The sequence below is a fragment of the Python bivittatus genome, unplaced genomic scaffold (genome assembly GCF_059951505.1).
Source record: "Python bivittatus isolate LINGU-HERP-01145 unplaced genomic scaffold, Pbiv_v1 ctg000190_np1212, whole genome shotgun sequence".
Classification (NCBI taxonomy): domain Eukaryota; kingdom Metazoa; phylum Chordata; class Lepidosauria; order Squamata; family Pythonidae; genus Python; species Python bivittatus.
This window is the reverse complement of record NW_028277042.1, coordinates 2,409,255-2,423,727: the sequence shown is the minus strand read 5'-3', so window position 1 is coordinate 2,423,727 and position 14,473 is coordinate 2,409,255. Positions and strand designations below refer to the sequence as shown.

Below are 14,473 nucleotides of genomic sequence, written 5' to 3'. Positions count from 1 at the left end.
CCTGGTTTAAAATTTGGAGACATATAATAGATTAAGCTCCTCTCTCGAGTTTTGAAGCACTACGTACTGTTACATCAACTCTACACCAAGCTTTATAGCGCAAATAGGTGAAAGGTGGAGTGCGTAGTATACTGCCAGAGTGGGTGAGCCCATCTTTTTTATTTTATAGATATGGCTGCCCGTGTCAGATACATGACTCTGGGTGGCTAACAACATTGAAAATGTTAAAAGCATATTTTAAAAAAAGCATAAGGCCCCTAGCAGCTGGGAAAAATATTAAAAACAGCCATCAATATTCAACCTAACCAGGAGATGGGCTCCGTCACACACTTGGGGCCCCCAAACTTGAGCACAGAGCCAAGTCTTCGGCGCCTTGTGAAAGACCAACAGGAAGGGGTCAATTTGATCTCTGGAGGAACGATATTCCGGAGGGTCGTCCACAAGGCAAAAGCCTCTCTATTGCCTAACCGCTGTCTTATCATCCTGCAAATCTTTCCTAGTTTTTCATGCAACAGCATCACTTCTGCTGGAGGACAGTGGATTGTGGAAGCTCTGGTTGGGTGCAGGAACCTGGAAGTACTCAAGTAAGTCAACCTTTGTTAATCTGGATTTTCCCCCCTAGCCTGCCTCTTTAAAGCCTTCTAAGGACCTTTTCCCATCTATGCCTCACCCAGTATAAACATTTCCTGGCAAGGTTTTATCTGCTGTATCTCCAGGAAGTTATTAATCATCTTTTCTCCAGTCCATGAGTGAGATAGCCTTACAGTGTCCTTAGCTTTGCTGCTGTTAAAGTAGTTCTGCCCCCACAACCCCACCAGCCCTTTATTCTGACCCCATCCAAGGTCTGCTAATGCCTTTTTTTGTAACTCACAAAAGCTGATGCCTTTTAGTAAAATGTGTTAGTTGGAAAAGGCATTACCAGACCGCCCCCTTCTGATTTTTTGCCCCCATAGACTAACACGGCACTCCTCCTACAAGGACAGCCACAGGATTAGGTCATGCCAAAGCCAGGGGGCACATCAGAGAATTGGCAGGAACTGAGAACAAGCCAGGAGCGGAATCCAGAACGGGATAGCCAATTTCATGCCAGTACATTTTCTGCTAGCTTGAAGATAGATGGAACGCAATTCCATGGAAAAGTTTTTGGGCTTCATTATCTGATGTGAACAAAAATTAAATCTAGTCTATTTTATGGAGCTTGAACATTGCATTCAAAGAATCTAAAAGCTTGGATATGGGGAGAAAAAAAATACTGTAATTAGATTAGGCACTAAAAGAATATGTGGTTGCAACATAGTTTAGTTTCCTAATCTTTTAGAATGGTGTTTTTCAAACTTGGCAACTTTAAGATGTGTGGACTTCAAATGAACTCTGGGAACTGAAGTCCTCACATCTTAAAGTTACCAAGTTTGAAAAACACTGTTTTAGAACAATGTCCTGAAAAGGAAACAGCATATGATGTTGGAACTGGAAACTTGCCTGAAGTGAAATGATTTCTGCCAACCTCTCTAGGGAGAGGGAATGGGCCCTTGAGTAGTCATCCTGCCGAGTCAATGCAATGCTCTCCTCTTGTGACATGGCTAAATTTAGAGTTCCTTCCCTGCAGATCAGGGAGATGTTATTAGCTAATGTTAATTCTTCTTTTAATCCATGATGGTTCACGTCTACTTTCCTTCTCCTAGATTATCTGGGAACAGTATTGGAAATAAGACTCTGGAAAAACTGGCTCCAATTTTGCCTTACAAGAATCATTTGAAAGTCCTCCAGTAAGTATCCAGGGTAAGAATACTGCATCTATAAATCTGTTCTACCCTGTATTCCATTGGGGAAAGGAAACCACTCAGTGTGGCACTCAATGGGCAAAAAGGTGTTAATGGCATAAAATAAGCTCTCTGGGGTTCTCTTGCCCTCTGCCTCATGCTTGGCAGAGAGAAAAGGAAGGAAAATGTTCTGTCCTGCCCAAGATTTTCCCCCATCCCCACTTTGTTTGGAGGTTTCCAAGACTATAGTCACACCAACACAAGGAGAAAATAAGGTCTGATTATCCACCAATGCAAGGGTGGACCTGTCTTGCAATGACAGCTGCAGCCAAGCCAAAGTACATCCATGTGGACCTCTTGGGTGAGTCCCTACATCCCAAACATCGGGGTAGGATTTTATAGATTGATCACAGGAAGTGTGCACGACCCCAAACTGTTTCTTGTTTACAGTTACTATTTATGGAATATAATGACCCATCTAAAAATTAAGATTCTGTGAACATTAATCATTGTTTGTGTTAGAGATGTAAATATTTGATTCCAGTTACCCCAGAATGAGCCACTTTCTCCTCCCATTGGTGCTACTTAGGTAAACTTTTAGGTCAGTGTTGTCCAAACTTGGCCACTTTAAGATGAGTGGACTTCAACTCCCAGAATTCCCCAGCCAGCCATGCTGGGTTAGGGTTAGGGTTAGCATGGCTGGCTGGGGAATTCTGGGAGTTGAAGTCCACTCATCTTAAAGTGGCCAAGTTTGGACAACACTGTTTTAGGTGAACTTTTAATCCTCTATGACACATACCCAATCAAGAACTAATGCAAAATCTTCCAGACAATTCCCTGCGTGCTACATCCCAAAAGACCAATTAAATGGATGCAGAATTTAAACAGAACAGTTGATATGCAACAGTGGATACACCAGTGGAAGATAAATATTACGTTTATAGTGAATATCGCCCTTAGAGAAAACTGGCATAAAATGTTTCATTTATAGCATATTACTCCAGTATTGGTTGCTAAAATAGATAATTCATTCTCTAAAAAATGGTTGGGGATGTGGTGGCGATGCTGTACAGTCTAACAATTGTGGAAGACGATCTATTATAGAATGAAACAAGTTCTAAATGAATACAAAATATTCCTATATGCGGAACTATAGTAATGTTACGTTGAAATTTTTATTTAATGTTATAATGCTTGTAAATCGCTTATTTGCTTCTTGCTTTTCTTACTGCTTGTTTTTCTTTTTTATTGTCCTTTAAAATGTCTAATAAAATAAAGTATCTGTTCTACCCTGTTTCTATATCATCTATTTTTAATGTTTTTAAAATGTTCATGGATTGTGTTTTAACTTATAAACCTTGCTTTAAATGGTTTTGTTAAAATGAAAACGTAAGATTTTCAAACTCCTTGAAATGTAAAAAAAAAAAAAAAAAATTCAGTTGACAAATCTGATTTAGAGCTTAAGTACAATTGAAATTAATTATTTTGCACACAGAACATGATACTGTGTGAAACATAAGGCAGTGATAGGGTTCTCTGTAAAAGATAACAAGAATTTCTGAATCCTGCTGGTTTAGCACCGAGAACAATAAAATCACCCTCCCCAATATTATCTAGCTGATGTGAAGTCAACTGCATATTACAGGGGAAATTTTGGTCTTTTATATCAAAAGGCTTGAACACCATTTGGGTTTGGTATTGGAAATCTTGGCCTGAACCCACTTTAATTCTAAATATATGTCTTTTATGTGATAAGGATATAACCATAACCTAACAGTTGTCCTGCCTATGAGGAGACTCCAGTACCCATATGGCTAGCTGGGGAATTCTGGGAGTTTAAGTCCATACGTCTTAAAGTTGCCAAGGTTGAGAAACATTGCCATATGCAATTCACATGGAAGTAACACCAGCTGGATCTTTCTAACCTTGAATACTTCAGGCTTACGTACCTATGCTTGAACAGCATGGAGATGAAATCCTTTGCTGTATTGCTGTAGTAAAGTGAGGAGGAGGAGGAGGAGGAGGAGGAGGAGAGATCAAGGTCTCAAACTGGTCATTTTAGAAGCAGAAATCACATGCCCTCTTTTTTGCATCACAGTGATTGCTTGGCCATTCTGTTGTGCTCCAGAGCCCACTGCAGATGGGCAGAGTGATATTGTCACACCCAGCTCAATAAGGTTGGGTTGGGTGTTTACTGGGGACTCTAGCCTATGTTCTTTTAGTACGATTAGAATACCAACATAACAACAACAAAATCACTAAATTACACCAAATACTACGGCCACCAAAAAACAATAAACATACCAAGTTAACCTGGGATGGGGACACAGCTCATCCCAGCTCCCAGGGGTGTCCCCAGGGTATGGTCAAAAAATTCAAGATGGCAGCCCCCACAGTGTGATTAAGACTCTGCTCTTTTGTATGTGCATCACACATCTTTACCTTTTTGACCACGCACTGTGGACACCCCTGCACAGCTCCCCTCCCAGTGGAGTCTCCCAGGAGATCCTGGGGTATCCTAGTCGTATATCACTGCTGTGGGCCATTCTCAGAGCGAGAGATTTGCAAAAAGTCACGCAATGCCTCTTGCAATCTGCTTTCCTTCTCCCTACATAAATGCTCTCTGGTCTCTCTGCAGCCTCTCTTCCTGCCATTTGGATTCCGAAGGACTCATCCATTTGGCGAGAACTGTGTCCAGGTGTCCACAAATAGAGGAAATCAAGTAAGTGATACAGGAGGTCCAGCCCCAAACAGTTCACAGCACCAAGAGTTTTGAAAACTTGTCCTCGTTGTAAATGATGGACAACATTCTTCCCAAGGTATTAAAAGGCGCCATTTGTGTATTTTTCATGGAATTGCGGTACGATTCTCCTGCTTTGTCTTTGCAGCTTGTCAGAAAACAACATTGGGCATAAAGGTGTGATGTCCCTTATGACACCATGGCCACAATCTTCACAACTCAAGAAGATTGAGTAAGTTTTCAGTTTCAGGGCGACTGATGAGTGAGTGGAAGGATTCATACTTCATTTTAAGCCATAATGGGGTTTACTGATTTGGTTTAGTAGGTTTGGATTCAGTGTAATTACAGGAATGAGTTACTGTGATTTCCATGAGTTTTGGTTCAGTGTGCTTGTGTGAACCCAGCTCATTGTAGCTTATACAACAAACCATCACTAGTTAAGACATGCATGGTTAAACCATGACCAAGCAGTAACCTAGTCCATATTACAAGGAGCATAAATCAAGGTTGCACAAGACTGTGGAGGTAGACTATCAGAGCTTCAGCCTTGGGATGTATAATTTTAATACGCTGTTTCATTTTCCAAATTACAGGAGGAAAAAGATCCACTCTAATCTATAGTGCTCTGAACCCATCTCAACTACTGGCTCTAGTTCTTGGCCCCACCAGTTTAGGAAGGATTCGGACAAACTGGGTCAGATATAGAGAAGGACAGGGAGGATAAAGGATAGAGTAGAAACTACTGTATGTCCTGTGACATTTCACCTGAAGAAAGATAGAATAGGATTCTTTGCCTTAGTTAGTTGTGTGGATGGTTGTTGGGGGTTTGTGTGTGTGTGCGTCTTTGAGTCAGTCTTGACTCCTGAATGAGTCCCTGCAGTTTTCTTGGCAACATTTGCAGAAGTGGTTTTGCCCTTGTCTTCTTCTTCCTGGGGCTGAGAGAGGGACTAGCCCAAGGCCACCCATTTGGCTTTGTGCCTAAAGCAGGACTAGAACTCATAGCCCCCTGGTTTTTAACTTGTTGCCTTTAACAACTTCACCAAACTGGCTCTCTTTGTCAGTTTAACTGTGTTAATTACAGACGTAGTAGCTGCATTCAAACAGCACACTAAGCTTTCTTAGTTTAAGCTTGGTTTTTGTCTGTGTTTCAACATGGTGTTAAGCCTTCCTTAGGAGGATAGCTTATGGTTGAATATATTAGGCAAATCCACGAAAATCAGTAAGCAAATTAAGTGTGCATTGTGCAAACATAGCCACAAAATACAGATTTGGATACTGATCTTTTTCCCCTTTTGTTTTAATTTTAGACTGAAGGCCTGTGATATCACTGACGTTGCTTCCAAAACTCTCATTGTTGGACTCAGCTGCTGCCCTTTCCTTGAAGAGATTGTGTGAGCTGTTGCGTTGCCTCTTTATTATTATTATTATTATTTAAATGTATATGCTGCCCAACTCCCAGCAACTTTGGGTGGTTTACAAATTATTTAAAGCATGAAAAACAAGACATTAAAAACAAGAAACAAAAAAAAGGTAGAGCTGGCAGAATAACAAAGCAGTGGAAATCAAAGGAAACCATCTGGGTTAAAAGGAGTCTTTACCCAACCTCACCAAGGGCCTAGATGAAGAGCCAGGTCTTCAGGCCCCTTCAAAACACCAGCAGGATGGGGACCGTGCAGATCTTGGGGGAACCTCGTTCCAGAGGGCAGGCAGTGCTACAGAGAAGATGCGCTTCCGGGGTCCTGATAGATGGCATTGTTTAACTGATGGAACCCGGAGAGCGCCAACCCTGAACAATTGAATCGGCTGGGTAGGTGCTGTAGGAGACAGACAGTTCCTCAGATGACTAGGCTCTATGCCATGGAGGGCTTTATAGGTAGCAACCAGCACCTTGAATCGCACCCAGAAGCAAACTGACAACCAGTGCAGCTCAGAAAGCAGAGGTGCTTCTGGTTGATTCTTATATTGCTCTTACGGCAGAGGGATGCCCAGAAATTCTTACCCTGGTGCCCCCCGCCTACCTGTCCTGTCTCACTTTTTAAAATGATTCTTGTAATAAATACGATTAGATGGGGAAGCTCTTAGATTACAATGCAAAACACCAATTTTACCATAGTTTTGCCCTCCTCTAGATGGGAAACTCCAACTTCCCAGGATTCACCAGCCAGCATGGCTGTTGCTGAGAATTCTGGGAGTTGACACCTGCACATCTGGAGGTACCCACGCTGGAAAAGGCCACTGTCGCATCATATTTATTAGCAACAATGCAAACAAGAATAAAGGCGGGGGGGAAGGGGAGGGAACCACCCATAATTAACAGTGGATATCAATTATAAACTTCAGTATACTTTATTTCCTTTGCATTCCAGACAAAAGCATTTCAGTTCAACACTCTGTCCCGTTAAAAGTTCATTTTTTACAATCGCAAAGCATTGCACTCATCTGTCCTCTCACAGGTTCTTTACTTCTTTCTTTCAAAACTGGGGTAGATGTCTTTTTTTCCCCTTTCACATTTTGTTTCTGCTCTTTGCAAAAAGTAAAACAAAAGCTTGTCCCCCAAGCAGCAACCTGCACAGGGACACCAATGAGATCCTGCATTGCAGTTGCCTCCTTCCCCGTTTACACAGAATCATCGAATTGGAAGGGATCTCAGAGGTCATCTAGCCCAACCCCCTGCGTATGGCAGGATCTGCTAAGCCATTTTGGACAGATGGCTGTCCAGCCTCTGTTGAAAGAGTTAGTGAATTCTGCCATGCCCTTCCCAGTATGCTCTTGGCGATTCTTTTCCAGGATCTGCTCGGATGAGAACCTCTCTCATACCTGATCTTGTTCCTTTTAGCTTGTCTTGGAATAAACTGGGCGATGAAACTGCTGAAGAACTCGCCGTGGCTCTCCCTGGGATGATAAGGATGAAGATCCTAGAGTGAGTACCGTAAGACCCCACCCCAAAGTCCTCAACCAAGAAAGAGGAGAGATTCATCTTCTGTCTGGGAATTTTGGAGAATTTTTTTAGACTATGGAGGGAGTGATCGTTTAAAAAACAGGGAGAAGACGGAGCTCAAAGGAGAACGTCTAGCGCAGTGTTTTTCAACCTTGGCAACTTTAAGAAGTATGGACTTCAACTCCCAGAATTCCCCAGCCTTCCAAGCGGGAAGGGGTCCTGAGAGCAAAAGGTTTAAAACACTAGAACAAGAAAGGAGCATTCCTGGTAGCGTCTGTCTATTGACCTGGCTTACCTTAAGGACTGACATCAACCTTGAAATGTCTCCAAATTTCTCTTTGACCCTCTTATACTAACAAAAACAAGACAAGGATATTCTGAGTTTCTTTCTCATTTTGTTTTAATCTTTGGACTGTATAATTGCTTCTCCAAGTCCCTCCTTAATGGTTCTTCCATGCCAAGGTCATCTCTAAATTCCTTTACAGAGGTGTTTATTGCTTGGATGGGAGTCCACTAGCGCAGGGTTCCTCAACCTTGGTGACTTGAAGATGGGTGGACTTCAACTCCCAGAATTCCCCAGCCAGCTGGAGTTGAAGTCCACCCATCTTCAAGTCGCCAAGGTTGAGGAACCCTGCACTAGGGAATCCCAGAGTTGTCGTCTAGACTGGGAAGTTGAAGAACATTTTGGGAAGAAGGCAGTAGCAAGCCATTTGCATATTGCTGCCCATAAAACACACAGATGTGGCCATGTGCTCACCAGGAATTAAGTTTAAATCAAAGGAGGCTTTATATTTATGGTGTCTGCAGAGCAAAGATGCATCTTTGGATTATAGTTAAGCATCCAGACTGGGCTGTTATCTTCTAATTCAGTGCCAGCAATTATTTTTTAGGATCCAAGGATATCACACAGTGTCATGCAACAGCCTGAAGCCCCCCCACCTGCCCTATCAACCCAAATCCTATAAAATCTCCAACTCCCACATGAGATTTTGACCTTCTCAGGTTGCTGAAACTTCATGAATCTGCAAGTTTTTAAGGTTTCTCCAATTTGATTAATATATTTGTATTACTTGAAAAGCAACTGAAATGTTGGGGGACGAAAGGCCTGGTGATATGTTGCCAACCCTGATGGTCCCTTGTGTCACTGAAAACCTTGCAACTGCTTTGATTTTGTTAGGAAAGGGAATTTGATATCACTATCAGTAATTTCCTTCCTGTTGTACTCTTCTCTCTCTAGTCTGGACAACAACCGTATCACAGCTTATGGTGCTTCCAAATTAGCAAACCAGCTTCCTCGATGTCATGGAATCCAGAATATACGGTGAGCTTTCTAGGGGTGGTTAGAGTAACCAGATTTGTTGCTTATGACCAAGACTGGTCTCTCTTAGCACTCTAAACAAAACTGGATTAATAGGCTGAACTGTCAACCTTCAGCCCTTTAAGACCTCTGGCCCAATGATGACCCTGGGAGCCTCTTAATCCTTCTGCCATGTAATTTGCATGGTGCAATCCTGATGAAGTCTGGCCAAGAATCAGTGGTGGATCCCAGTGTAGTTAGTTGAAATTCAGTAAAGTAGTTTTGGATGCCCACCTGATGTGTGGACTTGCACTCCCCAAATTCCCCAGCCAGCACAGTCATTGCTGAGAATTCTGAACGTTGTCAACCCAAACATCTGGAGGGCCCAGGTTGGGCAAGGGTGGTCCAAATGGTGAAGATTAGGGATGGTAGCATCCAAAGGTGTGAACAAGATGTGGTCAAAAAGTCAGGATGGTGACCAGGATGGTGTGATTGGAGCTTTGCGTGTTTTTTATATGTGTCACATAAAGACAGGAGGATCTTTGACCGCACCATAGTGGCTACCATCTTAACTTTTTTGACCACATCTTGCTGACACCTTTGGTAACATCTAATGAGTCAAAATTACCTATTGGAACAGAGAGCAGCAGGTGCCGTGGGATTGACAAACACTAAGCCATTGTTTTATCCATGATTTGTTGAATAAGTAGTGATTGGGTTCATCTATCATTATTATGAGCCACGTTTAGAAGATTCTTACAATCATCATTCCTATAATAAGATCATTATAATAATAAGCCAGGTCTAGAAGATTCATTCAACTCTCTAAGCCAAAACTAAACAAATTGCATTATGACGTTGGGTGATGCAGATCAATAACAATTTAGCTTTCTTTGTCTCTCTTAAGATTTTAAGGGGACACCGAAAGCTTGGAAATCAGTGGTGGCTCTAAGCCAGGGACAAATCTCATCCCCGGGATGTCCCCAAATAGTCTCCACCAATTGGCCTGTTTATTCCTCCCCCAGCTGCCTTTTGCCTCTTCAAAGCCACTCCATTTAAACTAAGGAAAAGTGAACATTTTGTTTGGAAGCTTAGCTCCGGGAGAGAAAGGACAAGGCACTAGGAGGCATCATGGATAGATAAAGGGAGTGTTGGGGATCCTCTTTAAAGGTTTGCCTCCTGGTGAATTGGTGTGGTTTTGTAAGTGGCCCTAAATGGGTGTTTGCCCCCTTCAGCAGCCATTTTGCAATGCACGAAGAATTCCAAATGTGTACCCAAGTTAGGGCGAGGACATTCATTTCTTGCCTTTTATGGATAAAAATAGAGCTTTAAAGCAGGGTTTTGCCTTGCCCCGTGCTAACTGGGCAGTAGTGAGTACCATCCTGCAGGTGCATGAAAAGGGCCAAAAAGTGGCACTTTGTCTTCCCAGGCTGTGGCGCAATTGGATCCCGAAGGACGTTGAGCAGGAGCTGGCGGAACAAGAGCCACGGCTGCATTTTGCCTTCTTTTGAGAAGGGGGAAAATGAAGAGAGACTTGCTGCTTCAAGGGAGATTTGCTAGTCTTCAGAGTTCTTTAGACCCACAACAGCAAGGAGGAGCAGTTTCTTGGACCTCGTTCAAGAAGGCCTTTTTCCAGTCCATAAACGGGGCCAAGTCGTCCTTAGCTGTACTGGTGTTAAAGTGGCCTTTTCCGCTTTATTCCAATGACGGCCCCAAGATACGTCCGATCTGGAAGGCTGGGTCACTGTTTCTCTGGAGGAAAGCCGGGGAAGTGCAGGGCCTGGGAACAGAGGCAGTTGGGGCAAGAGAGGCACCAGCAATGGGGAATTCGGGGCCCGCTCGTCAGTTGGGAAAGGCCCGAGGTCTACAAAACTGGATTTCAGCTTCTTGTACTATCTTTGCCACACTGGATGATGTACATTTATTTTGCACTAATGAACTCAGAATCCTCTGAAGAAAACATGCATGGAAGCAAACAGTGGATTCTGCAATAGGTGTGAAAATATTTGTATGTATTTATTTATTCTGTCATAATTTACTTTACTTTTGCTACTGTTGAAGGAAGTCAGCCTTCACGGTCTTTGCCAGAGATGCCCACTAGATGGTGCTGTGCCCTTAAGCAGTCGCTGTTGTCTGTGGGGTAAAGGATGAAGGTGGTCTGAATTCTACGAATTAAGGGACATGGACACCTTTATCAGCGAAACCAAGGCTTTATTCAAGGAGGCAGGTAGAGATTGGTGCTCCGATGAAGCAGAATTAGGTGGCGCAGCCGGGAGATAGGAAGAAAGAAAAAGATCCAAGTGCAGACCAGCTGGGGTTCAGCACGTGTAAGGAAGTTCACCTTGACGAAGATACACAAGAACTGTTTCCTAGGCAAAAGGGCTGAAACATTTTTTTAAGTCCAGAATGTCCAGATAACCTTCAGAAGTGCACTGATGATATTAACCTAGTTAGGCAATGGAACGTCAGCAAACAAACCACCAAGCTCAGAGAGCACCAAGGACTCCCCAGTTCAGCTCTGAGCAAGAGATTTGTTTCTCTTGGAAGTGGTTCAGACAGACACCTCCCCAATTCACTGAAGGATGAGGAGGAGGAAGAGGTTCAGCACAATCAGACTCTGTTTGATTCTGTTGTTCTAGCCAGTCTCAATAAAAGCAGTTTTAGTCTTCCTGTGAGTTGATTCCTGATCTGGTCTACCTAGTGGGATGGACGGTGTCTGAGCATATGGAGGACCCTTCGTGCCCCATCAGTTCGGATCCGTGGGAACAACCGAACTGAGCAAACAGTTTTCAGGACTATCCCAGTAAGTCAGGTCTACAGTAAGGCGTGATTCACACCTTATGCTAAGCCATAATATGGATTGCTCTTGGCTTACTGTGTCGTGCAAAGTTAATGAGAAATTATTTTTTTAGAAAACGTATTAGAAAATTAAACCAAGTCTCAGTATTGCATGTGAATCCCGACCTCTGAGCATGCCATGTGGGCGCCCCGTCTGAGCCACAGAAATTGGGGGTGAAGCACCATCTCCAGTTTCTAGCCAGTCATATTGCATTAAATGATGATAATGATGGCACTGAGAATGATGATAATGGGGCTACCAGTTTTGGGCTTCCAAAAATGGCAGGACCACTAGATGGCAGCAAAGAGACGTAGAACCCTCCAGCTATTTATTTGCTGCCACGTAGTGGTTCTGTGGAGCGTTGCAAGCTCTAGGCCTTGAAGCAGTCAACTCTTACCCCATGAGGGCATATTCCCATAAGATAAAATCTCTAACTGCAATCTGCCTGCAAAAGAGAAAGTGCGATGACCATTAAATGGGCAGTGGCTGTCAATAGTTTCTCCTCTACTTCCTGGTTTAAAGGCAGATTCAGAAGCTTGCACGCTTCACATTCCTACGAAAAGTGTGCAGATGGGGGGATGACCCATGGCCCCACACTAGTCTCTCCCCCCACTCCTGTTGTGTTGAGGAAGGTGAAGATCTGGATGATATTTGCAAGTGGCATATGGAGAGGCTTTGCTCTCACATATCCTGGCTGGGTTGGCACTTCCCAAGCTATGGTTTGTTTCACCACCTTTTCTTAACTGGCTTCATTCATGCTAAAATAAAGGCGAACAGAAATCCATGCACTAAACCAAGAAAATGAAAATGAAAAGTGAGGTGCTAATAGACTCTGTTGCAAAATCTCAGTCCCAATTCATTTTAAATTTACTGGGACTCGCCAGATGTACGTAGCCAGATTTTATTCGATGGGATTCCAACTCTCCCTACAGATGTGGTAGAAGCCATGAGACATGATGTAATATTGCATTCTGTATCTCTCTGAAGGGAAGATGGGCAATATGATACCCTTCTGATCAATGTAATTCAAATAAATCCCCCCTTCTTTGATGAATGATAGAAATGCCATCTTTACCCTGCAAACATCAGTGTAATCACTATAAGCAAAACACACAAAAATAACACATTAACTATTATAAAAGAATATGGGCTGTAGGTAAAAAAAAAATGCAATACTCCCAAAATAGAGCAAAAGAACCTACAGTAATTTTTTTGATACTAATGAGCAACTTGGTGAACCCTGATTTATTCAGCTTGGAGGGTGTTCACACACACACACTTGTGCAAGCTGGGAAACGAAGGGGGGGAAATCTGAACACTCAAGGGATCGAAAGTGACTCTGTGATCTCATAAATGGCACCTCAGCCCATGAGGCAAGATCTTTGGAAAGAAATGCTTCAAATCCTTCAAAAAGACTCCAACTTAATTCACTCACGTAAAGGAGGCTGATATTCCTCTTATAATTTCCAAGGGTCTGTTTTTACCCCAATCCAAGACCAAGCTCGCAGAGAACTGAAGAGGAACGGCATCTTTTCCCGTGCACGTGCTCATTGAGGGATGTGTGTGTGATTAATATTTGACACTTCCCCATATGGCAGTAACCGTAAATTTTCCAGGTCACCATTCCCACATGGCATGGTAGCCAACAGGTTTGCTGCCTGCTTAACTTTGCCATCTGGGGTATGATAACATATGCTTGGAACACTAAGCTTCAGCAAACAAACCTGTGTGTGGATCCAGGTTATCCGAACTAATGTGTCATTCATGGAATCTTTTCTGTCTCAAAAACACATTTACTCCTCCAGTGAAAAATCTAACCATAACTTGTGTGTTTCTGTATCTATTTCCTATGCTCGATATTGTGTCTGCAAATTCAGTTTAAAAATCTTAATAAAAGATAGTTTATTCTTTTATGAAGTTGGTCTATGATGGTCATAAACTTTATCTCTCTACCCACCTCAAAAATGAATGGCTGAGCCCAAGTAGAAGGTCCAATGAGATGTAAAGTATCTTTCATTGGTGAATTCATCGGACGTGTACGTGTCTTGGCTAAACCACAGAACTGGTTTGGATGGATGGATGGTGTGATATCAACTTGGTGTTGACTTTTGGTCACTGTATAGATTTTCTCCATGAGAATCTGTCCCCAACCTAGCCCTTCAGGTCTTCCAAGGGTGCCCCCGTCATCACAGTGATGGAGTCCATCCCCCTTGCTGCTGGTCTTTCTCTTGTTCTCTTTCCTTCCATCTTTCCCAGCACCAGAGCCTTCTCCAGAGAGCTGGGTCTTCGCATCATGTGTCCAAAGTAGGATAACTTGAGCCTGGTCATTGGTGCCTTGAGTGAGAACTCTGGGTTGATTTGTTCAATGATCCATGGGATTGTTTTCCTGGCTATCCATGATATTCTCAGGAATTTTCTCCAACATCAAATTTCAGAACTCAACAGTCTTTCTATCCTGCTCCTTTGGTAAATAGAACTGGATTACCACTGTTTTTCTGTTTTTTAACTTTTAAGTTTAGATTAAAGTCTTGGGAATCTTGCTTAGTTTGTTTAAGAGAAGCAAGATTGGCTAAGGGTGGCCACTAGCCAGAAAGGTCTCTCTCCGCCACAACTAATACGAATCTTGTACGTGGACCTGACTATGAACTTTTCTTGGCAACTGTATGGATGTGGTTTGTTCCTGCCTTGTTCTGTGACTATATTTTTTAAAAACTTTCCAGCCTAGTTTATAGCTCTGAGATCTCCTGGTGGTCTCCCATCCAGATGCTAACTAACCTAGCTCCCAGCCCACACAAGACTTGAATTTATTTGGAGAATCGAGTGCATCCAATTGGAAGCTAAGTATTTGGTGGTGCTGGAACTGAATTGCTTCCCTTTGTCAGCTATAAGACATAGCCTT

At 42.8% G+C, this 14,473-nt stretch overlaps 1 protein-coding gene across 3 annotated transcripts in view; it reads left to right on the top strand.

Moving 5' to 3' along the window:
• The window catches only part of NLRC5 (NLR family CARD domain containing 5), a 78,505-nt gene extending 65,049 nt beyond the window's left edge, over window positions 1-13,456 (top strand). For all 3 annotated transcript variants that reach the window (XM_088135892.1, XM_088135893.1, XM_088135891.1), the window contains 8 exons: window positions 501-584; window positions 1,683-1,766; window positions 4,399-4,482; window positions 4,649-4,732; window positions 5,808-5,891; window positions 7,337-7,420; window positions 8,676-8,759; window positions 10,165-13,456. In XM_088135892.1, the coding sequence (XP_087992018.1) occupies window positions 501-584; window positions 1,683-1,766; window positions 4,399-4,482; window positions 4,649-4,732; window positions 5,808-5,891; window positions 7,337-7,420; window positions 8,676-8,759; window positions 10,165-10,246 (670 nt within the window). In that variant the 3' untranslated portion in view covers window positions 10,247-13,456. The remainder of the gene's footprint in view (window positions 1-500; window positions 585-1,682; window positions 1,767-4,398; window positions 4,483-4,648; window positions 4,733-5,807; window positions 5,892-7,336; window positions 7,421-8,675; window positions 8,760-10,164) is intronic.
• The last annotated feature ends 1,017 nt before the right edge of the window (window positions 13,457-14,473 follow it).